Source organism: Cupressus sempervirens, chromosome 9, assembly GCF_028749045.1.
Source record: "Cupressus sempervirens isolate cs-2001-9-10 chromosome 9, ASM2874904v1, whole genome shotgun sequence".
Classification (NCBI taxonomy): domain Eukaryota; kingdom Viridiplantae; phylum Streptophyta; class Pinopsida; order Cupressales; family Cupressaceae; genus Cupressus; species Cupressus sempervirens.
In genome coordinates this window covers 782,535,898-782,561,643 of record NC_143126.1, presented here as the reverse complement: position 1 = coordinate 782,561,643, position 25,746 = coordinate 782,535,898, and the positions used below count along the sequence as shown (strand labels likewise).

At 35.2% G+C, this 25,746-nt stretch overlaps 1 protein-coding gene across 3 annotated transcripts in view; it reads left to right on the top strand.

Moving 5' to 3' along the window:
* LOC149541054 (uncharacterized) overlaps positions 1 to 20,067 on the top strand; it is a 29,639-nt gene extending 9,572 nt beyond the window's left edge. Inside the window, exons 3-7 of one of the 3 annotated variants that reach the window (XM_089802045.1) lie at positions 15,338 to 16,418; positions 16,517 to 16,828; positions 16,917 to 17,089; positions 17,225 to 19,409; positions 19,499 to 20,067. In XM_089802045.1, the coding sequence (XP_089658171.1) occupies positions 15,338 to 16,418; positions 16,517 to 16,828; positions 16,917 to 17,089; positions 17,225 to 19,409; positions 19,499 to 19,936 (4,189 nt within the window). In that variant the 3' untranslated portion in view covers positions 19,937 to 20,067. Of the gene's footprint in view, positions 1 to 15,337; positions 16,419 to 16,516; positions 16,829 to 16,916; positions 19,410 to 19,498 lie in introns of all 3 variants that reach the window. The other 2 variants (XM_089802046.1, XM_089802044.1) reach the window with 2 other exon arrangements.
* Positions 20,068 to 25,746: the final 5,679 nt, after the last annotated feature.

The following is a 25,746-nucleotide window of genomic DNA, read 5'->3' as shown; positions in this document are numbered from 1 at the left end:
TGTGCTTGTCCCAAAGCAATACAAGATCACCTTCTTGGAACACCCTTTACTTTGTCTTCTTGGCAAATAATTTCTTGACTCGAGATTGATGTTCCTGTATTCTATTAATCACCACTTCTCTTTCTTCTTCAAGCTTGGTCAAATACAATATTCTCTTTTCAAGAACATCTTTGAATTCATGATTTTCAATAGCATCCTATAATTTCAAAGCAAACAATTCGAGAGGGAGAGGAAAACTTGCTTTAGTACCATAAAGGAATTGAAAAGGGGCTAGTCCCATCGCCCTCTTCTTAGTGGTGCGATCTGTCCATAATGCATCATACAAATGCTTGTGCCAAGTTGATTTCTATCAACTTCGCCACAATGGGTATAATGTTTTTATTGCTTGATTTTGCTTGACTATTTGCTTGCGCATAATAATCTGAGGAATGAGAAAATATGATTCCATATTGATCACAAAATATTGACATTTATTGGGATGAGAAGTTTGTAGCATTGACAACTATAATCTTGTTAGGGACCCCAAATCTAACCAAGATGTTTTGCTTGATGAAACTAAATACCACTTCTGAATTTGTTTGCTTAACTAGAATGGCCTCCACCCACTTGGTGAAATAATCAGTCGCCAACAGAATATGAGTGTGTCTAGCACTAGATTGAGGATGGATAGGGCCAATGAAGTCTAGGCCCCATTATTGAAAGGGTCCTTCGATTACAACCAATTTCAATGGGAGTATAGCTAATTGAACTCTTCCTTTGAAATGTTGATAGGATTCACATTTCCTGACCCATACCTCTACATCTTTGAACATTCCGGGCTAGTAGAAACAATTCCTTAGAATTTTATAGGCAGTCACTGATGCCGAGTGGTGTCCTCCACATTGTTCATTATGGAACAATTGAAGTAACTCCTTTCTTTGGTTAGAATCCACACATCTCAGGAAGGTGCCATCTTTCCCTTCTTGTACAACATGTCACCCCAGATAATGTACCTTCCAAATTTCAATTTTAGGGTCCTCTTTTCTTTGGGTGATAGATGAGATGGACATTCTCCATATTTATATTAGTACATCATCTTGTGGCTACCATCTCCACCGGGGTTTTCCCTCTAATCAAGGGTTTCCCTAGTTAACATATCTAGTGTTAATTGTGTATGAGTATGTTGTTGTGGTTTTAGTTTGTATTACTCACATGGTTAAGTTTATTTAAGGTTAATAATTGTGATAATAGTTGGATAACTGATTCATGCTCCCCCCTCAGTTATATCAACAGACTATATATTCTAACAATGTCTCCATATGAGAAAATTCATGGAGTGGTAAATAATTTATCAGATCACTGCAAAAGTAAGGGAGTTTTTAGAATTGCATCCCCAAATACCAGATGGTCTTTGTGAGAACCTCAGACCTTTCCCTCATACATAAAATGAAAGAATCTCCATATTCATCATGGGCATTTGATCAAACACTAACCAATCAACATATACACATATCTGTATCATACACCTACAATCGTTGATTGGTGATTCCCATGATTCATTTGCAACAACATACGATGCATGTTAACTTGGCAATGATCTCATACTGGTGGCTTTGAGTTATTACTTGGCAACAATTTACTGTTTCAGGTGATCACTTGCTATATACGTAGCTTGCACATTCTTGAACACGCCCTTGCATATGCACATTCATTATGAAGCACAATAATGTTTCATTGAATTGTCTCCTTCCTACCTAAACTCTTATTCCCTATGTCGTGTCACAACATAGATTCTATCATTTCAAAATACACCATTGGAGGAATATGTTGGTTGGAGAGAGGATGCAGGTATTGAACCAAATAGATCACATGTATTGGGAAGGCATTCTATCAAACAAATAATGCGTATCATTTCCATATTTCGTGGAAGTGATGGTCATGGTACGATGGCATTAGCAATCAATATCATTATTCACCCAAACATGTCATGTATTGTTTACAGTTGATGATTCCTTGACCTGGGCTATGCGTGTGAGGGCATCATTCACATCTTCAAGACATTGGAGACCCAAGTTTACCTTACATATAAAGCTCCACTCTATCATTGCTCAAAGAGTTCATTTACATAGTTTGGATTTCAAAATGGAGGCATGGTGTGAATCAACGCATACTTTCCAAGACTTTCAATTCCCCAACACTCTTCTGACATTTCATCCTACATTGATCATTATGAAAAACTGTGATTGGTATGTGGAGTATTTTGTCAATCGCTATCTTGCATTATTACCTCTGCTATCTCAATGGTATAAGGTAACTTTCAAATGCATTTAGACACTAGAGGGGGTGCAGATACGAGAGATCAATCAACCAACAGAATTAAGATGTCATTATTGTTGAAGCTTGAAGTCTTGAAGAAGACTTATGATAATCCACACAATGCCTTGTAGATTTTATGTTGCCTTAAAGGTTTTGAAAAATTGCCATCATGTGTTTTGAAACATCATATATTGAGTGAAATGCAATGAGTAAGTGAATGGACTTGGCATCCAAGACATCAATAGACATTGAGTATCAAATCCGACAAGGAAGATATTACGAACTATACATATTCAGATTGAGAAAGCCTTATCTCTTCTCCTTACTCATTCTTGACTTTCTTGTAGAGCATCCAACATTCATTATTTAATGGATGAATACATATTAAAAAATATAAGATCAGTAATAGTACCGCAAGGAGGAATCATTACTGCTAAAGCTTGAAGTCTTGATGAAGACTTATGATAACCCACATGATGCCTTGAAGATTCTATGTTGCCTTAAAGGTTTTGAATACTGCCATCATGTGTTTTGAAACATCATCTATTGAGTGAAATGCAATGAGTAAGTGAATGAACTTTTTCTGATTGATGATCAACATACCCCAACTTCTCATCCTCAAACCATCAATCACATCTCTACATGCCTTTGAAACTACTCATTAACTGTTTGCTTCCCCTACATTATGATTGCCATTTTATTTTCTTAAAAATATAGGAGTTTGGGTTTTTGAAATGTCCAAGTTAGGATTAGTGCAAAAATTTAAGGTTTGGGAGAGAGAATGAAGAAGAGAAAACATTGACTCCAAATCACATTGACTCCAAAATCACAAACTCTAACTTTCTAACCTTAACTTTCAAAATGTTAAGGTTAATAGAAACAAAGTAAATTTTACTACCTAGAGAGAGAAGGTTTTGGTATGTGGAGAGAGAAGATTTTGGTATGTGGAGAGAGAATATTTTGGTACGGGGAGAGATAAGATAAAATAATAATATTAATGTCCGACAAAAGACCACAAAAGGGTCTATGAGACTGAGAGCTTACAACAAGACAACATAGAGAAGTGGGAACACCAAACAATGTCCGAGAAAAGAAAGAAAGAAACAAGAAGAAAAGAGAAGTGCCAAGGAAAGGATTAGAAATCCTTTGTAGACATGAAGAATTTGGTCACAGAAGGATAGAATTGCAAATGAGCCTTGCACTGCCTTCATGAGCTACTGGAGGAGTGTCGCTACCAGGATAAGTTGTTGCGGGGTCTCACAGACCTAGAGTGACTGATGGTGGTAGTAGTAAGTGACCTTTTCACACCCCTTGGTAGAGACAAGGGTAAGAAAAAGGCAGTAATGAGCTGATTTGAGGTATGACCATAAGGAAGAAGTGACTACAAAGTACTCTCACAGAGTAGGGTGGCTTCCTTAAGGTAAAGTGCAAGACACCACTGATCAATGTAGCTGAAGAATGCTGAAAGAGAGAAGCAGTCGCAGAATAGACAATGAAATCTCCCTCTGATCTCATAAAAGACAGGGCAACAGTAAATAAAGTGAGTCTCTACCTTGACCTCAGCTAAAGTACAAATCTGTCAAATCCGATCATCCCTGTCCATATGATGGTTAGTCCAGTTCTAAAGGTGGCGAGAACCAACTCTAAAAGAGCCTAGAGAAATACACAGAGCATGACATCAATGTCGAGATAGGTAGCTAGAATGAACAATAACCCCATCTCGAATCTCTAGAGAGTGCTCAACATAGAAGGCCATCTTCGGATGTAAACCTCTAGGAGGATTACTCCAAGTAATAGTAATATACTGTCTACAGATATCAAGTCTAACATGTTCATTCAACTCCTGACGTGAGGGGAATAGGTGAACATGAGCATCCAGTGAGAACTGATATCGAGGGAGGTGATCAATATCAATCCCAATTGAGCTCAACAGAGAGGCTACTTGAGCATACCAACAATGAGCTCTAGTGCTAGTATCAAAGCTTCTTGTTGTAACAAAGGAGCAATAGGCTAGATAGGAGTATCTAGATCGGTCACTAGTCAAATCTACAAACCCACAGATGTGATGAAGGAACTAGATCAAATTGAATATGGCTACAAGACTGAAGGGATGAGCACCAAACTCGACTAGAATAATACTGTGAGGGATCAGCCTATGACATCTAATGATATGTCTGAGAAGTAGAGTCTACATGTGCTCAATAGAGGCCCAACCCAAGACCAGAAGAGAAGGTCTCCATACCACGGAGCCATAAAGAACAATCGGTCACACCAGGGAATCAAGGTGAGATAGCTTGGATGGAGTGTCATGAAAATGATGTCTGAAGCACTACCTCTCAAGCATAGCAAGGGATCCCATGCCTTCACTAACTTTGGACTAGATGACTAGTCTCATACTGAAGCGAGGTCCAGAAAGCTTCACTCCAAAATACATATATGAAGAAGTAATCTGAATGTCTTTTCCCTGAAAGGAGAAATGAAGGTGAGAGGTCTTTAAGCAATTAAATATCATGACCCGAGTCTTACCTAGGTTGACACAAGCTGAAGCTAGTTACAAAAGGAAGCCAAACCATCTAGCAACCTCTGTAGACCCTCCGGAGAAGAAGATAACAAAACCACATTGTCTGCTAAAAGGAGGATGGAGATCAAGATTTGATGTAAGTAACACCCATCACCGCAAAGTGAGGAGATCTTAAGGAAGTCCTCAAGCTCATCAATATATAAACCAAATAGAGTGGGGGAGAGAGGGCAGTCCTTCTTCACTCCAACATTGCTCTGGATCAGATCTTGAAATCCCTTAGGGGTCCTGAATCTACCCACCACAGTTTCGTATAGCCTCATAATAGTAGTTAACAACATCTTAGAAATCCCAATCTCACGAAGTCTCAAGAATAAGGCCACCCTAGGAACGGAGTCAAAAGCCTTGCAAAAATCTACAAAACAACAGTATACTTTTTTCAATTGGTGTTTAGCCTCCTCAATAATAGCCCACAAAGTTTAAATGTGATCTATATGGTCTGGTAGTCATTCCGAAAATCACCCTACCCTCTAGCTCTCATCCTCTTCTGTCAAGCTCTCTAGATAATATAGCATTTAGAGTTGTGGCATATAGTTTGGCAAGTGTATGCTTGATCATGATGGTCATGTAGTTGTCAGAGTCTGAGATAGGCTCGATCTTGTGAATAAGATAAATTAGGTGCCTTGACCAAGAAGTAGGAAAACTAGTACAAACCACTCTATTAAAGAGTATAGGAAGGTAGGAATTAAGGATCGAGGCACCAAACTTGAAAAGCTCGGCCAGGAACCCCTCATCTCCAGCCGCTCTACTACATCTCATGGATCTAGTGGGCTTATAAATGATGGAGGGGGTGAACTAGTGGCAAAAGGGGGGCATAGTGGGGTGGATAGATGACTAGCTAGGAATGTCATACAGAGAAACAATGTGAGAGGTTAGTAAGCAAAAGTCAAGGATGGAGGGTGCGGGGGCAACGAGGGAATAGGGTGCGCCAGAAGAGCTGGGGACTATAGATAAGCATGGAGCATAAGGATTTACATTGAGCCGCGACAAAGGACTGTTTCTTAGAGCGAAGAAAATAGAGGTAAGAGGAATGCAGACAAGTGTACAAGGAAGAATGAGCCTCAAAAGAAGAGCATAAGGAGTGATGAAAGGATTTGCAATCATCATCAAACCATTGGTTCATAGGGAAAGTATTAGGATGTATGGTTCTACAGAAGAGCATAGAGCGGTGAGGGATAAAGAGGAGAGCAAACTCCCAAATAACAACAAGTGTATCAAACATGGAGGAGGCCTCACAAGAGTCACCAAAACACTCAAGGTTAAGGAGTCTCTTGAGAGGGGAGGAAAAAAACTCATTATCACCATTAATGAAACAGAAACTAGAAGGACAGGTAGCGATAGGCAAGAGATGAGAAGGCTAGAGAAAAGAGAGAGAGAGGGCGACGAGTGGGGGGAAAAGCGAAGAGCAAAACTGAGGAGAGCATGATCAAAAAGGGGGAGGCGAGAGATGGTGAAGCTGTGAATGGAGGGAATGAAGGAAGAAAGGGTGAGGGTATATTCCACAACGCTCACGCCCCCACAATGAGGCCAACAAGTAAAGAACTCAGACCCCGAGAAACATGCAAGACCATTCAAAATCACCAAGCCTGAAGACTCACAAAGATGGAGAAGATGTTGCCCATAGCTAGTAATCGACTTGTGAACATCATCAGAAGTTTGTTGCAGTCCCACACAGGTTGGATCTAACTCAGAAATGCAAATCGAATCAGAGTAACAATCATATATAGGAGTTTGAAGCTCTCTAGTCCACACATTAAAATCCTTGAGAATGACGATGTCCCCCAAAGTAGCAAACTGAGAGACACTCTTGTAAAAGTTAGCAAATGGGTTCCTGTCCTCGTTATTGTGAATGTCATAAGGAGAAGAAGCCGACTGGAAATAACACATAACAATGAAAATCTCTCTGACGATGAATCTTATGGCCAATGTGGACCCACAAGAATATGGCATACTTGTCTAAGTGAACTAACATAGTAGAACTGAAAATATCATCTTTAATCAAGCAAGCCACATCCCTAGAGCCATGGACCCCATCGGAAGCATGAACCTCCTCTCTACAAACTGATAACCACTTATAACTTGCATATCATGGAAGAGGATGCATGGGGCTCTCGTGAGTCTCGGTGATGACTAGGATATCAATAGACCCCACCGCATCATGGAAGAGACTAGGTAATGACCACAACATGTCATTACCATTCTAGCAGTTAACAAGAAGAGAAAAAGTGGAGGCCTTTCTTTTGTCCAATTGCTGGCAAGACTGTCATTTGGTCTTGGGGGCTTGTCTCACTTCCCATCCACTAGGGGGGGAATCACAGATGACTGCTCTAAGATTCCTGATCACTGCCCACTTCCCTACCTGTCTAGCCTCTGCTACAAGACCCCTAACATGTTTTAGCTTTGTAACATGTGCTTTCGTGAGATCTTTATCAACCTTGGAGGGAAGAGAGAATAATTTCCTCTTCGCTCTAAGAGCACGAAGCCTTTCAGAAAAGTTGAGAAATCAAATGAAGAGGGTATCTCTTTGGCTAATCCAACATTTATCGCGTGTAATGTTAGAGATACCAAGTTGATCAGAAATGAAGGAGCTTCCAATAGATAGAGGGTTAGAAATGGAAGAGAGGCCGTAAACCTGCAGGTTGAGCTCACAAGCACGTCTCACTCGCTCATCCTCTATCTTCCCTTGAATCATCTTATCGAAACTTGCTATAGGCATAGTAGTAGCTATGCTATTGCATAGAGAGGCCCACAATTTCACTTTATGTTCGATTTTAGAAATAAGAGAAGAATGTTTTGCCACAATTATCAATTGTTGCTCTTTGTTGGCATCTAGCCCATCAAGTTGCTCGATAATGGTTTCAATATGGGTTTTTAGACTTGCAGTCTCAGAGATGAAAGTATCAGAAAAACCTTGAATTTGAGACGTATTTGAACTTGTGGTAATTTTGAGTTTCGAGATAGTATCAGTCAACGAGATTATTTGTTCTCTTAGCTTTGGTTATCCATTTCTAGCTTGGAGATCTGGTTGCAAAGCCTCTGGTAGGTCAGAGGTTGACTTTGCGATGGGCATGCATCTCCAACATCAGAGATCTTCGAATCGGGGATAGGCACCAATGAACAACTACCAACCCGCCAACAACACTAGCAAAGGTCACTTGTAACAAATGCAAAGACAAGAATCGAGGGCTCGCGAAGAAGATAGCCTGCCGCAAGAAGATGAGGGCACCCGCGAAGGAGAGGAAGCTGCACTTCACACGAAATAGTGGAAAACGTAAACACAGAAAAAGACACCCATCACGCGAAGAAGGAAAATGCAGATAGAGACATCTGTTGCATGAACAAGGAAGCCCTTGTAGGACAAACACAAAGCCACATGAAACAGGAAAACCCACGAACACCCATGACAATAGAAGACACGCAAGCACTTGCAAAATGTGAACACCCCCAACAATAGAAGACACACAAACACCTGCAAACAACGAACACTTGCAACAAGCTCTAGTCACAGTAGCCATGATCGCAGTCCTCATGAGTAATGGAAGCATGAGGATGATCGCGAGAGGGGAGGGGAGTCATCGTGTTGAAAAGAAAGCTAAATTTGTAGCAAGAGGGTTTTTTTCAAAAGGATGGTATAGACTATGATATCAATCTGTTATCAAGGATGAAGTTTGGGATATTGTTATCAAAGTTTACTAGATATTGTGAAAATTGAGAAGCAACCAAAAACCAAACACACAATATCCTAAAAAATAGAAAAATCTTAACATTTCAATTTGTTCTCGCTCCTGTACTAACCTTCACTAACTTTTTAAGTAAAATATTGTTACCCAGACATTTTAGAGGGAGGATTAATTATATTAATTTTGGAAAGAGAGAGATTAATTCCCAACTAAACCAATTTTCTCTCTCCCTGTACGTTTTTCACTCCACGTACTCCAACTTTTAGAGAGAAGTTTGAGGTTTGAGTTTGAGTTGCCCTCTTTCATTCACAATCTTCTCTCCCCCCGTACTTTTCTCTCTCCATGTATTCAAACTTTTAGAGAGAAGTACGGGTTTGGGTTTGCCTCCTCTCACTCAATCCTTCTCTCTCCATGTACTAAAATACTCTCTCACTACATACTCTAACTTTTTGCCCTAATCTTAACCTATACCAAAAATCTAAACAAGAACTGAAGGCAAAGACAAAGACGTTTCTATATGCAAGAGTAGTTAGTGGTTATAGAAAGTAGTGGTTGAGGAATAGACACAAAAGAAAGTGTGAAGGATGAGATTTGAAACAGTAAGAAATGTTGCGGATGCCTAGCCACCCATAGCTAGACAAGCCGCATGAAATCCATTTGACTAAGTGTTCCAGTCTTTAGCTTGCTGCCGATGGTTCCCTAGTCACTTGAAAATCTATGCACTACTTATCTACCTGCCAACTGAACAAAGAAATGTGCGCGTAGGTGATGGAGAGAAGTATCAAACTGTTTGATTAAATGCCTAAATTAATACTCTCTGAATGTTTTAAAGTCAATCACCCACGTCTCGATATGAAGGCATCAATTTATTTCAGATTATAGAGGCCCTCGAGCCATATGATTAGCTTCACTTTAACTCTAAAATTCTCTAACTTCATGTTGCTGGAGTCCACAAAGAAAACAATGTTCGATGCCAAAGTAAGATGAGATTTGAGTGAAGGCACAGTCACAGATAAAGGAGAGTACGAAGAATGCTTGTCTTGACATCACTTCTGATGACTTCATGGGAATGATCACGGATGGGGAGATTAATCTTTGAAATGTTCGTGGTTTCATAGTGATAATTCTGGTAGCAACAGTAATAATGCATGTGAATCAATTGACATTTCTCCACCTGTGATAGCTAATGGAAGGTATGTGAGTTGTTTGAAGTAATGACAGATGCAAGAAACATGGGGAGAAGTTAGACAAGACATGCATGTTGTTTTGATTGAAGGCCAAATTCATGAGACCTACGACTTTGATGGAGATTAACATACTCATCTGCAGCCCATGCTATTCACATTGAAGATTATCAAAGCACAGTAAGATGGCAACCACTCTTCAGCCTGCAAAGACATTATCTGGAATTAAAATTGGTAATTCATTCTTGCAAGATAGTTTCAGCACTCCAAGTATTTGAAGGCGGCAATAATAACAAATGTCAATTGTTTGACATAACCTTCATCCTCTGAGCTTGTACAAGACATTGAAGCAAGCCAGACATACCATTTGTTCCGTCACTAGAATTGGCAAAAGACGTATGTTCAGCTTGTCAATTATTTGACAGAATTTGTTAAAGAGCCACCCATCACATTGATGCTAGAGTGTCTTTTCTATAATTGATATAAGATAGAACATGAGACTACCTATGCAATAAGAGATTGATATCGATTAGCTTAAGGCTTCACCAAAGTAGCTTCTGTTTTGTGTGTGTACACTTGGCTTCAGATCACATAACAAGGCAAGGGCAAAGCATCATGTTCTGGCTTGGTGTGACTGGATCCTTTGGTATGCAAATGGGCTAGAACAATATCATATGAGTGAGCAGAGTATAGGCCTGTTTCTACTATATTTACATCAATAATTGATGTGCTTTGAAATGAAAAGTTGAAAAGAGTGTGAGCCTGTCCATTATATTAATGGAAGTCCAAAACTTGCTTTCTCCAGATATTGTGAATCTTCCTACCCTCTTCACACAAAGTTGTTAGGATGAGATTGGTGTAGTTGTGAAAGTTGAGGTTATGAAGAACCTCATTCCGATATTCAATGAAATGTAGACTGAATAGTTGGACATCTACAAACACAATGGCAGCTACAGGATTGAATAGTAGTGATAAAGTTTTAAGAACCTCTTGTGAATGTAGCAAGTAGGTGTAAATCTCATATGCACAATTTGATGCTTCGCGATGAGGAATATATATATGGAAGTGATAAAGGTACAGGTCAGTGGAATTGGTAAGCTTACAAATTATCGAAGGATTCCAAGATTGTTGAAGAACATGTGTGCTATGGTGGAAAGTGACACGTGTCACTTGTTGTAACTGGAGTTAGGATCTAGATTTTTTACTCATATGAAGTTAGAGTTAGAGTCAGTTTTCAAATTTATTCCAATTTCAAAACTCTAACTTTTGAGATAGTTACGAACCCGAAAAGTTGGTTAATCTAGATTGGCTATAAATTCCTGAAAATCAATGTAATAAGGGACTTTTTGGACTTGATACAAGGAACACTTATGCTCTGATAACAAAGCAATTTTTGGAAAGTGTGTACAATTGTTGCTTTTGTAATCAGTTATTTCTTACTCTCTTGGTGCAAAGAAATAAGGGAAGTACATTTGGCGTTCTCTTTCTAAAGGGTCTGAATTGTTGAGGTGTTAATTCATGGTATGGTGTGAGTATTCGTGAATGGTTGAATTAGCATTGTGTTGGTGAAAGTTCTCAAGCGTAGTCCTTGATTGCTCTCATTATTAGTTACATCATTTTCATGAAAACTTTGAAGGCGTGTGGTGCATTCGCTATCAATGGTTTTCCTTTTATTTTCTAAGTTCTACTTATCTTTATTGTAAAATCATATATTTTATCTTACGAGGGAGTCGCCCCTCTAAATGCAGAGGAAGGCCGTATACCAAGGGCCTATCCAACTGTTGTGAACGGTTTGCCACACACTCCATTGGGCATATTCTACTATGACAAATCTATTTACCAACAAATATCAAGGTAATTGTTTTCTAATATAACCTTATCATTTTAAAACAACTCTAAGAGTAATGTTGAAGACATGCATTGCTATTTCACTCTATAATTACACCTCTATACGTACCCTGTAAATTTTAGTCCATGCGTAATGTAAATTAGAGTCCATGAGTAATGTAAATTATATTCCATGAGTACTTTGTTTTGCAACCAAAATATTCATTCACTTCTTTATAATGAGTATAATAATTATATTATTTCGTTTTAAATTTTTGATATTTATTACTTCTCTATATTGCATTTTTTAGACAAATTTTCCCTAATAGTAATAGGTATTTACCATTCAACTACAAACATGTAATTAAATTCAATAGACATATATAATTATGTAATAATATATATACTTTTATTATTATTATTTTTTGAACAAAGTTATAATTTATGACAATTATACAATCTAAAATATTTATTATATTAAACTTTAATATATTGAGTATTACAATTTAAATATAATAATGTAATTTAATATTGTAAAATATAATTAAATATACATTAGAATATATCTTAATTCTAATAGAATGTCGTCATTTGCAGTACATATTTTCTTTTCTCCAAAATAATTTAAAACTATTCTAACGGCAAACACTGCATCGCACTTGATTTAAAGTTTACACTTTAAGTTTGTTTATTTTAGTAATACCACAATCATTATCAATTAAAATTGTGATGATAATTTTTGTTTCTATATTGTGATTCATAAATTGTAAATTTGATTGAGTGTTTTCCAATTTAATCAATTCTTTATACCAGTATTGTGATTTGCATTTCATCATTTTGTATTAGTATATTTATCTTAATTATTTTAAAATAATATCAAGAATTATTATTTTTTAAATCTATTTCATTTACATAATATATATTTTTACATCAATTTCTTAATATAATTATATTAGTAGTAAATTATAAATTTTTATTTAATGATTTGGGATACCTACCAATTCATCAATGAGAGACTTGAAAATTGAAGGGAGAAATCTTTATTTATAAAGAGACAAGCATATGACAGAAAATCTCACTTCACATTAAACCACATATTAATATTTATAGTATAATAGTATATCAAAAGTAATTTTACAATTACATAAATCACGTTAGAGATAAATATAAACAAGTGCCACTTAGTGGCTAAGTACTTGCCGTTCAGTTATGTAGCTATGTATATTTATTTATAATTTATAATATAGTTGATATAAAAAACTCCATAGTACTATAAAATTTTATACAATATAAAAATACATAATAAGGTGAATAGATATAATAATACATTTTTAATGCTTAATATAGAGTCTTGAAATATAATTTAATGGACTAAATATATATTTTTCATATATTTTTGTGATTTTACATACATAAGAGATAAATATTCATATCATTAGGTATTAACTCACACATATCTTTAAATCAATTGATTTATTAGAATATGATGAATATACTTATTCATATTACATTACTTTCTTGATATGTAATGTTAATATAAAATTTTAATTAACTAATTTAATTCTAATGTATTTTTAATTTATTTATAATCATTCTACAAACATAAGAAAGATAAAATATTAATTATATTATTATAATATTTAATTTTAATAGTTGTTTATATGAGTTTTCTAAACTATTTTAAAATCATTGTAATGCAAAATCAAATCATTAATTATAGTATTATAATGTAGAGTTTCAATCATTATCTATATGAATTTTCAAAAGTATTGTAAAAATCTACGAAAGAATTTTCATGTATTTTTCAATAAATAGCTCATAGAGACAATATGGCATATAATATGGGCAAAGAAATGTGCCAAAAATTAGGGATAAGAGGAACTAATTTAAATAATTTATAAAAAAACATATCTTGTGATCTGCATATAAGAGTCCAAATCATTCATCCAATCAAAATCTGAAAAAATAATATATATAAATTTTATAGTTAAAAAATTGGCATGTAGTTTTAAAGAAACATAATATTATAAAAAAAGCAATAAATAAAATGAATTTCCATTGGTGAAAGAGAGTTCATTTAATAACTAGTTAATATGAGTATTCCAAATTAACAAAGAAATACAAAATCTAAATCTAAATTTTAATTAAATATATTTGATTTATTTTAATGAAAATTATTTCTATGTTTTTAATACTTTTCATCAATAAATAAATATTATTCATTCTTTATTTATGCTTGTCTCAGTTTATAACAAAGCTCCTTTTAAATAATTTGACTTGTTTTTTTTTTCAATTGCATGTCATGGCAACCTTTTCTCTTCTTAATATTGTGGACAAGTTAATATGACTTTTACAATGATGATGACGACTAAGAATTGTCCAACCAACTTTTACTATATTTGAACCTACAAATGCAAACTATATCACATGTTCTAGGTGCTCTAAGAGCTAGTATTTCTGTTTATATTATAAATATACAAGTGAAATATTGATAGTTAATAATTCTGTATATATTTCTGATATTTGAAGGAAAACAACTTTTAATTTATTTTTAATTTTAAAAAATCAATAAAAATGTTTTTTACCAAGCATGTTGAACAAGAGCATGTTTTTTTCAAGATTACTTCAATTTTTTTGTAATAATTCTTACTTTTAATTTAAAGTTTTAACTAAATGAATTTAGATTCTAATTAGAAATTATAGAAAAATTTAATTTTTTAAATTGTATATTTATTTATCCTTTTAGTTAAATATATAAAATAATAAAATAATAAATTTTACAACTTAAACTGCATTACAAAGTTCATGCCATCTTCTCCTTTAAAACGTTCTTATAAAATTTATTTCTTTCAAAATATTCTTATTAAATTTGAACAACACCCAATGATTTTCTAGACCTAGCTTCTCATTGATGTGGCTTAATATTCTATTATTATAAATATCCATCTAAAAAATCAGGTGGTTATTAGTTTCTATTACACAATATTATAGATTAAACAGAAAAACAGAACAGGGGAAATAACAGAGATACAACAACAGAAGAGTCTGTTTTCTTATTTTCGAAGTGTACATAGCAATACATATTTATTATAACACAGAGAGACTCAACAACCTTCCTACAAACCTGGGTTTCGGCAGCAAACTGGAAGTGAATGCTAGGTCTACAATGCGTGTATAATTCAGTTTGACTTATTCTGATAGGATTTTAAGTTGATCGGAATATTCATAACCTAAGGTTTTGGTAAAATATAATAATTCTAATGAAATGTACTAACAAATCTATTACATTCAAGTTCCAATAGAGAATTTTAACCTGGATTGATACGTGATCTGCTCAAAAACATTTAGAAAGAGTATATAAGATTATGAATGAATTATATAGCAGTGTTGACAAGAGGGAATTGGGTGATATCTGAAAAGAAAGAATGGCTATGCATATGTGAAAGGAGAAGTTGTGAATGAAGTGTGGAAATTATTGCAAATTATTTAAGAACCGTCACATCTAACCAACATAATTAAAAATATGCTTGTTTTATCAGTTTGTTTTATATAGATCCAATAAATGTATATATGTTTTACATTCTAATTTTATAATTGTGAATAGATCCAATATAATGTGTAAACTAAATATTTTACTTGCTAATTTTATAATTATGTCTCTGTATTTGTTTAAAATTGACAGTGATCTTTTCACATCTTCCATAGCTTGAGTAATTCCGTTCTTTTCATCCTCACTGTATTTAATTGTGATCCGCATGCTCAATATTGTTCAGGGAAGAGGAGAAGGCTGTGAATAGCGTGGTGAATCTTGTATTAAAAGAATTGAAGAAGGTGCGAATAGATGTTGCCAAGCATCCCGTGGGTTTAGATGAAGCGGAACAAGACCTCAACAACGCTCTGCTCAATTCTGCTGCTGGGGAAGTACAAATGGTGGGCATCTGGGGCATGGGTGGGGCTGGCAAAACCACCCTTGCTAAGCACCTCTTTAACAAGAAGTCCTTGACCTTTAATGGTAGCTCATGCTTTGTTTCTGATGTGCGCGAAGCTGCGAGGAAAGAGGCATTATATGATAAACAAAAAGAGCTTCTGAAGGACCTGGGCTCTCAAACCATAGATTTTAATAATGTAGACAAAGGCAAAGAGATTCTAAGAGGGCGTCTGAAATCTGTTCCTGTGCTTCTTGTTTTAGATGACGTGGACCATACAGATCAACTAGATGCTCTAGTGCCAGACAGGGACAGCCTTGGCAAGGGAAGTCTGATTATTGTCACCACACGGGAGTTGCGCGTTCTTAACGCATGGGGTATCTGTGTTATATATAATATCAGAGCTCTAAATGCCGCTCATGCCAAGGAGCTTTTCTGTTGGCACGCATTCGGACAACCCTCTCCGGTGTTGGGATTCAAGGAACTTGCTGAAAAGTTCATAAATGCTTGCCATGGTCTGCCTCTGTCACTGAAGGTCTTCGGGGGTCTGCTCTGCGGGATGTCTGACAAGAATTATTGGCAGTCTCAGTTGGACAAGGTGTCCAGACTAGTGCCAGACGAAATTAAATTGAGGCTCAGAATAAGCTATGATGCTCTGGATGAAGAAGAGAAAGAGATGTTTCTGGATGTAGCGTGTTTCTTCATCGGAGAGAGAAGCAGTAGGGCCATTGCAGTATGGGACGGATCAGATTGGAATGGGCTGCACGGTTGGCAGAGGCTTGTCAATAAATGTCTTGTTGAACTAGACGAGTATAATAATATTAGAATGCATGATCATTTGAGAGATCTGGGAAGGGAGATTGCCAATAAACAATCTCCATATCGTCTTTGGTCCAGAACACAGATTATCAATATTCAGCCTCAACAGGTGAGCTCGGTGCTTTCTTTCATTTTACTTGTTAGTCATGGCATCTAATCAGTACCATTGCTTTAAAATGTTTCTTAATTTTACTTGTGACTATTCAGGTATCAGTACGAGTCCGAGGAATGACTAACGCATTTGGTGGCAATTGCCGCCCTCTGCAAGGTCATATCATATTAAACACAAACCAAGGAGAGCGTACCCTTCAGGCCGGCTCTCTGGGATTAAAGATTTTTATTGGTTATGGAGATCTTTTTGATGAGCAACTTAGTGAACTATCAAAAGATCTGCTCTACCTTCAGTGTATAGGCTTTCGACACACAAATTTTCCATCCTGGCCTCCACTGAAAAAGTTAAGAATTTTACACCTGGAGTACCCTGTGATATCACAAGGGCTGTGGGAACGTGATGCGGATGTAAGTATCTTGCTTTAGGTACTTTAAAATAATGTTTTTTTTGAAGTCATGGTGTGTATGTTTTAATCCTACCTCAAATTGGCTGCAGGCTCCTTCCGCGTTGAAAGAGTTAATTGTTTCCAATGCATATACATTGCAGAAGATAGAAAATTTAAAAGGTCTGACATCACTAGAGGAGCTAAGGATATCACATTGTCCAGAATTGGATGGGCTTCCAGGTCTTGGAGAATCAACTTCTCTAAGGATTATTGAATTGACAGGGTGCCACAAATTGCAGAAGATAGAAGGCCTAAATCTGACATCACTAGAGGAGCTAAGGATATATAATTGTCAAGAATTGGATGGGCTTCAAGGTTCTGGAGAATCAACTTCTCTAAGGATTATTGAATTGACAAGGTGCCACAAATTGCAGAATATAGAAGGCCTAAAAAGTCTGACATCACTAGAGGAGCTAAGGATATCAGATTGTCCAGAATTGGATGGGCTTGCAGGTCTTGGAGAATCAACTTCTCTAAGGATTATTGAATTGATATGGTGCCACAAATTGCAGAAGATAGAAGGCCTAAATCTGACATCACTAGAGGAGCTAAGGATATCAGATTGTCCAGAATTGGATGGGCTTCCAGGTCTTGGAGAATCAACTTCTCTAAGGATTATTGAATTGACAGGGTGCCACAAATTGCAGAAGATAGAAGGCCTAAATCTGACATCACTAGAGGAGCTAAGGATATATAATTGTCAAGAATTGGATGGGCTTCAAGGTTCTGGAGAATCAACTTCTCTAAGGATTATTGAATTGACAAGGTGCCACAAATTGCAGAATATAGAAGGCCTAAAAAGTCTGACATCACTAGAGGAGCTAAGGATATCAGATTGTCCAGAATTGGATGGGCTTGCAGGTCTTGGAGAATCAACTTCTCTAAGGATTATTGAATTGATATGGTGCCACAAATTGCAGAAGATAGAAGGCCTAAATCTGACATCACTAGAGGAGCTAAGGATATCAGATTGTCCAGAATTGGATGGGCTTCCAGGTCTTGGAGAATCAACTTCTCTAAGGATTATTGAATTGATATGGTGCTACAAATTGCAGAAGATAGAAGGCCTAAAAAGTCTGACATCACTAGAGGAGCTAACGATATCAGATTGTCCAGAATTGGATGGGCTTCCAGGTCTTGGAGAATCAACTTCTCTAAGTATTATTGAATTGACAGGGTGCCACAAATTGCAGAAGATAGAAGGCCTAAATCTGACATCACTAGAGGAGCTAAGTATATATGATTGTCAAGAATTGGATGGGCTTCAAGGTTCTGGAGAATCAACTTCTCTAACGAATATTGAATTGATACGGTGCTACAAATTGCAGAAGATAGAAGGCCTAAAAAGTCTGACATCACTAGAGGAGCTAAGGATATCAGATTGTCCAGAATTGGATGGGCTTCCAGGTCTTGGAGAATCAACTTCTCTAAGGATTATTGCATTGATACGGTGCCACAAATTGCAGAAGATAGAAGGCCTAAAAAGTCTGACATCACTAGAGAAGCTAAGGATATCAGATTGTCCAGAATTGGATGGACTTCCAGGTCTTGGAGAATCAACTTCTCTAAGGATTATTGAATTGACAGGGTGCCACAAATTGCAGAATATAGAAGGCCTAAAAAGTCTGACATCACTAGAGAAGCTAAGGATATCAGATTGTCCAGAATTGGATGGACTTCCAGGTCTTGGAGAATCAACTTCTCTAAGGATTATTGAATTGACAGGGTGCCACAAATTGCAGAATATAGAAGGCCTAAAAAGTCTGACATCACTAGAGAAGCTAAGGATATCAGATTGTCCAGAATTGGATGGACTTCCAGGTCTTGGAGAATCAACTTCTCTAAGGATTATTGAATTGACAGGGTGCCACAAATTGCAGAATATAGAAGGCCTAAAAAGTCTGACATCACTAGAGGAGCTAAGGATATCAGATCGTCCAGAATTGGATGGGCTTCCAGGTCTTGGAGAATCAACTTCTCTAAGGATTATTGAATTGACAGGGTGCCACAAATTGCAGAATATAGAAGGCTTAATAAGCCTTACATCATTGGAGAAACTCAAGATAAAAGACTGTAGAGAACTGATCGCCCTTCCAAGTCTTGTAGAGTTAACACTTTTGAAAACAATCGAAGTGAGAGAGTGTCACAATTGTAAAAAAATAGAAGGTATAGGGCCCCTCAGATTATTGGAAACAATGAAAATATATGACTGCAAAGAACTTAACACCCTTCCAAATCTTGCAGGGTTAAGTTCTCTAGTGAAGTTGAAATTGATAAGGTGCTACAAATTAGAGAAAATAGAAGGTTTGGACAGTTTGACTTCATTGAAGATGCTCAGGATAGAGGACTGTCCAGAACTGGATACCCTTCCGAGCCTCGTAAAGTTAACTTTGTTGGAGGAATTTAATTTAAATGGGTTTGAAGTGCATGCACGCTTGAAGCCACAGTGTGCAGTCAACTTGGAGCAGCGGGAGGGATTGAAGTCGCTGATAGTCACAGCAAACGACTTATCTGTCGTTGAACCATTGATAAGTAAAATACAGGTAATCAGAAATTGTTTTATTTGAAATATGGAAAGCTCATTTATTATTGTAAGGCATCTGATTTTGTGCCCTTCGGAATCAATGTGCAGACGACGCCAAGCGAAGTGATAAAATGCACGAGGGCAGCGATTGATGTGGGCTCGCTGAAAAACTTCTTCACCTCTTTTCCTCTGAAAAATGTGGTTGAATTTATATCATATGGAGGCTTAAAATTGAGGAGGCCGCAGTATGCCGACGATGCCAATGCGATTCTGATATGTTTTATTATAGATTCTCTTTATCCCAAGATACACTTCCATATAAATGCAGACACAGGCAGTAGATTTGGTGCCGTATTGGTTAGTGGAAAATGGGTATGGATGGGCGTCTTTCCGCGAGGTTCAGATTGGCTCCAGTCAAAGTGGTATGAAATTTGGGCATCCAGCGAGAATAAAGATGTGAAATTGAAAGAGGTATGGTTAGTGATGGGCAAACAGGGGAACATTCGGCAGGCTTTCCATCATCTTTCCCAAAATAATGAGTGCTGAAACACCTTTGTATATGTGAAGAGTAATTATAAATCTTTTCATGGAAAAATAAATATTTTATGATTTGATTTGATTAGATTATGACCGTATACATTTATGATGGTGTAATGGAAATGAAATTAAGTTTAAAATGATGGATGCCAAGGGAAAAATTCAATTTAATAGGCATTATATTGGAAATGAATTACATGAAGTATTATTGTTTAATGTTATATATAAATAATAATAAATATATGGCTTAATAGAAAATCTTATTGTTTTTGTAGTGATTACATTTAATCATTGATATAATTAATTAGTGATAATAATTATTTAAAAAATAGTTCATATATATTATTAAACTAAAAGAGGGGTAAAATTTTTATTGAATATCAAAGAGAGCTGAACAACACAAGAGCTGAATATCAATTTTATTGTAGTTCATATATATTATTATTTTTAAATTACTATTTAAATTTTTTATTATAAATAAAGAAAAGTATTTAAAGATATTATCGAATAATTTATTTATACATGAATTGGACATTGTACACAATTAAATTCTTAGAATAATATTAATACTAAAATTAAAATTTAACCAATATTTGTAAAGCTAACATTATGATTTTTTGGCAGCTAATTTGGGATACCAACTCAACTAAAAGTTGTTCCATTCTTCTATTGATTTTAATATATGTGCATCTTTACTCCTTCAGATAAGGGTTTGCACCTTTTTATATGTCTACTCATCTTTGCACGCAAGAGAATATGAGGAATTAGTGAGACAAGTCTTTTTTTTTTAGCAGGAGTTGGAAGTATTGTTATAAGCCTTCAATAGATATTGGAAGTGAGGTGGGCACTAAAATTCTTTTGCAAAGGGATTTTTTATTGGTAGTAATAAAAGAGATGGATATGGTGTTGATTTTTAGAATGTTTATTAGTGTTAAAGAATTATTGTATGCTTTTGTTAGTATAACATTGTCCATGTGAATTCAACCATTATTTTGTGAGTTTTTGTCCAAAAATTAGCTATTATTCCCTTTGTTTGTATTTCTAACATAAATGTGCGTAATGCAAGGGAAATCACACAAACCTTGCAAATGGCTATAGTTCTACATATCAATGACCATTTTGTCTGAAAGATTGAAGGCTATGCAAAGTTGGATATGAGCTCAAAGATCTAGAAGAGATAGGAAAGTATATGGTTTAGGGGAAGAGACCCAGTAGTTGTTAGGAGATTCAATGATTGATACAATATCGTTATAGATCCCCCCAATTACTGCTTTAACCCCCTTGCCCCCCAAATGATGTAACATGTACTAATAGTCTTTGACACATGTACTAATAGCCAATATCAAATGTACTAATATTTGATCGCACATGTACTAATGGTTGATCATTTTTTAACTTTCTTGGTTGTTGATTGGTTCATTTGTACAAAATGTATTTTTTTGGTGAGTGGCTATGGGAGGGTGAACATGACAGGTTCTAGCAAACGTTTGAAATGACACTTTTCGACCACTATGCACTCTATGACTTCTATAGAGAGTTTTGTACATGTGGAAACACCTAAACCTTAGCTTTAAGCTCTTCAATCAGCTATGAAGGTTCACCAAAAAAATTGACATATATTGACATACAAATTAGAAGTTCTAGGTGCATGAAGTTATCTTGGGTAGCTACTACTTCTCTACCCCTACCATTATAAGCTAGATGATGCTTTTAGCTTGTGTGAAGTTTTACAAATAATGTAGGATTCAAGTAGTAAAAATAGTTGAACTATTTATATAAGTCTTTTTATTATGATGCATTTGAGCTTGTGATGTCATTGCACACGATGCACAAAAACCATTGAGAGAAGTGATAAGATGCACGAGGATAGTGATAAGTGTGAGCTTGTTGAAAAACCTATTTGTACATTTTTCCATTTTAAAAATATTGTTGAATTTAGATTGTAAGGAGGCTTGAAATCGAGGAGACCAAATAATCTTGATAATGGTAATGCCATTTTGACATATTTTATTATAGATTAAATGTTTGTGCCAAGTTGCACATCTACAAACATAAACAATAGTTTTTATATCGAATGACAAACGAAAAATGAATATTGAAGGAAGTCTTCCCATAAGGCTTATATTAGCTTTAGTGAAATTGGTACCTAGTAAGGGCAAATACGTGAGATTGAAAGAGGCATGGTTAGTGGCGCCCGGAGAGGGTTACATGCTAAAGGCTTTTCATCATCTTTTCCAAACGTAATGAGTGTTGAACTTGTTTTATTTATACGAAAAGAAACTATAAATCTTTACATCAAAAACAATATTTCAATTTTATGTGACTATGGTGTAATAAGAAAAAATCTAAGTTAAAAAAAGATAGATGTAATCAAAGGAAAAATTAATTTAGTCCACTTTAAAATTAGTTGGAGAAATATAAATATAGACAATGAATGATATAAAAAGTATTGTTGTTATATAAAATATACACTATTTAATAGAAAATTGAGTTACTCATATTTATTGATACTTGTTATTTATATTTAATTATTATTATATATATATAGCTAATTGGCCAAAGCCTAGATTATTTATTATTCATTTTATGATTCTTGTTAGATTAATTATTATTATTATGTGATAATCTTGAGTAGATTCGAACCCAAGACCTCTTCGATGAGGGGTTCACAATTTACCAATGTGTTGTAGGCTCTTGCCTAATATTTAAAATATATTATTCATTAATTTTTTAAATTATTAAATCTATAATTTTTTTATAAACTAATAAATGTACTTAAAGATATTTAATATTTTAGCAATATGTTATAAAAACTTCCATACATGCATATGTATAAACAAATCAAACTTTGTAAGAATATTGAAGTTTGTGGACTAGTATTGAAATTAAAAATTTACCACCATCTATGAAGTTTACATTGAGTATTTTTTGTTTTATTTCTAACATGTTTCTAAAACATAATTTTGACTGTAAACTTAGTTGGAAGTAGTCCCATTCTTATATTCAATTTAGCATATGCACCTTCTTCCTCCCTTGGGTTATGGGTTGTTAAAATTCTTTAGAATAACTAAGAAAGGGGGGGTGAATCAGTTATTCAAGGTCCAAATGCCCTATTAATACTTTTTCACTATTTTTAATGAATCCATACACTTTTCATCCATCCAAACTTAAATCAACCATATTAGCAAGTTACAGTAAATCAACATGCAAAGATAAAGTATGCAAGATCAACACATGACACAATGATTTACGTGGAAACCCAATTTGGGAAAAACCACCAGTAACATGCTACTTGATTCTCACTCTTCTGAAGTGATGCCCTGTTAAAAGCCTGCCCTGTTAAAGGCTTACAACACACTGTTAAATGTGACCTTGTTAGAGGATTTCACCAAACTGTTAGGAATGGGCCTGGTTAAAGGTCTTTAGAACATTCTCTTGGATTGTCACCCTGTTAAAGGATTTATCTTATGGCTATCAAACCAACCTAAGTCCATAGGATTTAAACTAGCTGTTACAATTGCTAGAAAGTAACGATAATGGTCTTTTGATTTGATATAACTTACAACATACTTTGCAGATTTCAGATCACACTTTTAGTTCAATCCTTATGCTTGGCTTTAATCACTTCAGCTCTCATTGCTTGTCTTCTTCTCAAGCTTCGTCTCCTTGAGTCTTCTAACTCATTGTACCAATGCATCTATATCAGGGGTCTTCTTACTGAAACAAATTAACTATGCTTTCTTTCCTCCTTAGCACCTTCTTCAGCATTTCATGCTTTCATGCTTGACCACCTCTCTCTCTTTTTTTTCATTAACTTATGACTCCTTAAATAGAAATCTGACTTCCCTTTGCCGCTCAATTCTCCCTCTCCAATTTTAGGGTTTCAAATGGATTAGGTAGGATACAATGTATCTACCTCATATCTTGTTCTTAACTTCAAACTTCGTCAGGTGTATCCTTAAAAACGTTCTACATGGTGTTCTATGCCACTAGCTCATCATTCTTATCTTCCATTTAATTCACAAACTTCTAAGTAACAACCTTGTCAGCTTAGATCTGGCGAATCTTCGATTTCCAAAATAATGCAACAACTCGACATTATTGATTTACTGGTGCTCGACATCTCTGTGTTACTCGGCACCTATATCTGCTCGGCACTTGATAAACTATGTGTCACTTGACATCTGAACTTGCTCGACACTTGAAGTTTACTCGGCTTTAACTAGGAATTCGCTTGGCACTTGATAAACTCTGTGTCACTCGGCATCTGAACTTGCTTGACACTTGAAGTTTACTCGACTTTAACTAAAAATTTTCTCGGCATTAACTAGCTTGCTCGACTCCTTTCTAATGAACTTAGTTGAGTTTTACAAAAGACTTAGCTAAAACCTTGCATCTTTGATATGTTTTAATGTGCCCATTCTTTGTGTCTTATAATATGTCATCAAATACACTTTTTCATCAATGGCTTAGCTGACCCTTGTACTTCATTACAATATCATAACTTCAACCTTTCTCTAGGTGTTCTAGTTACATCTTATTGATTGCCTCCTTCCTGACAATCAACTAATTTATAGTATTTGGATCACTAAAGCAATTGTCATTCCTGCAAGTAGCAAGTTTGACATCAGTGACAAAACAATGATTGAGAACATTCTTTACCATTTCCATATATCATTTCCAACAACTTTCCTTATGATTTTTTTAATCATTCCCAACAATGGGTCTCCACATTTTCTTGAATATTTGCTTATCTATTTAATCACTACAACAATATGTGGCTTTTTCTTCCTCTGAAACATGTACATATAAAATCTATGATACATCTAACATGTAGGTTTTTAAAATTTTTATGGCGTGTCCAAGATAGCCTATTGGAAGAGTAGGAAGAAGTTGAATTCTTTTGACTACGTAAAGTACATATGAGAGAAGGTTTCAATGAAGGTTTTAAGTCTTTTTTTAATCAAGAGAAGGGTCATCTCTATTGACTACTATAAATATTTTCAATTTCTAATGACTATTTTAGACCATATTTGCATGCCTCTGAAATATTGAGCAAGGCATATCCAATTGTACTTTCATCATGTATGGAATATTAATGCAATTGTATGAGAGGAATAGAGTAATATTGTGTGGAAAGAGTGTTGGTGTAATTAGTGACTTCAAATATTCATTAATTACACTTAAGTTTATTTAAGGTAATGCATTTGCATAATAGTTGTCATGTAGACAAATACGAGTTTGCATCTCATTTTAATACATTGTGTTGGAGAAATGTAACGCACCGCTAGGTGACCCAAAATAAATTAACCTAAATCTTCACTAAGTTTGTCAAACTTTTTTTTTTTTCAAAAGATAATAACATCAACAGATAATATAGCGGAAGCAATAACAACAAGAGATTAAATAATAGCGAAAACATTAACATTCACATAAACATATACCATAAAACAGATTACAATCCTTAAGGGTGCCAAGATGTTGAATCATATTTTTAGTTAAATAATTAATACTAAATCCAATATATAACACATCCATAGTAAAGAATAACTACAAGTACAAATCCATTTAAATAATATACAATTATATAAGATGCCACTTGGCAATAAACAAAATGCACAATCATCCACTGTATAGGTCACAGGGTATGAAAGGTTGAAAGAATCTACATCATAAAATAATATACAACATCTCTTATGATTAATGAATTAAAATACAATACAATAGGTATAACCATCCATCATAGAAATACAAGATTAAATAGGAATGAGCATCTACACAAACACATCCAGCAATGACATCCAACGATTAGATCTAAA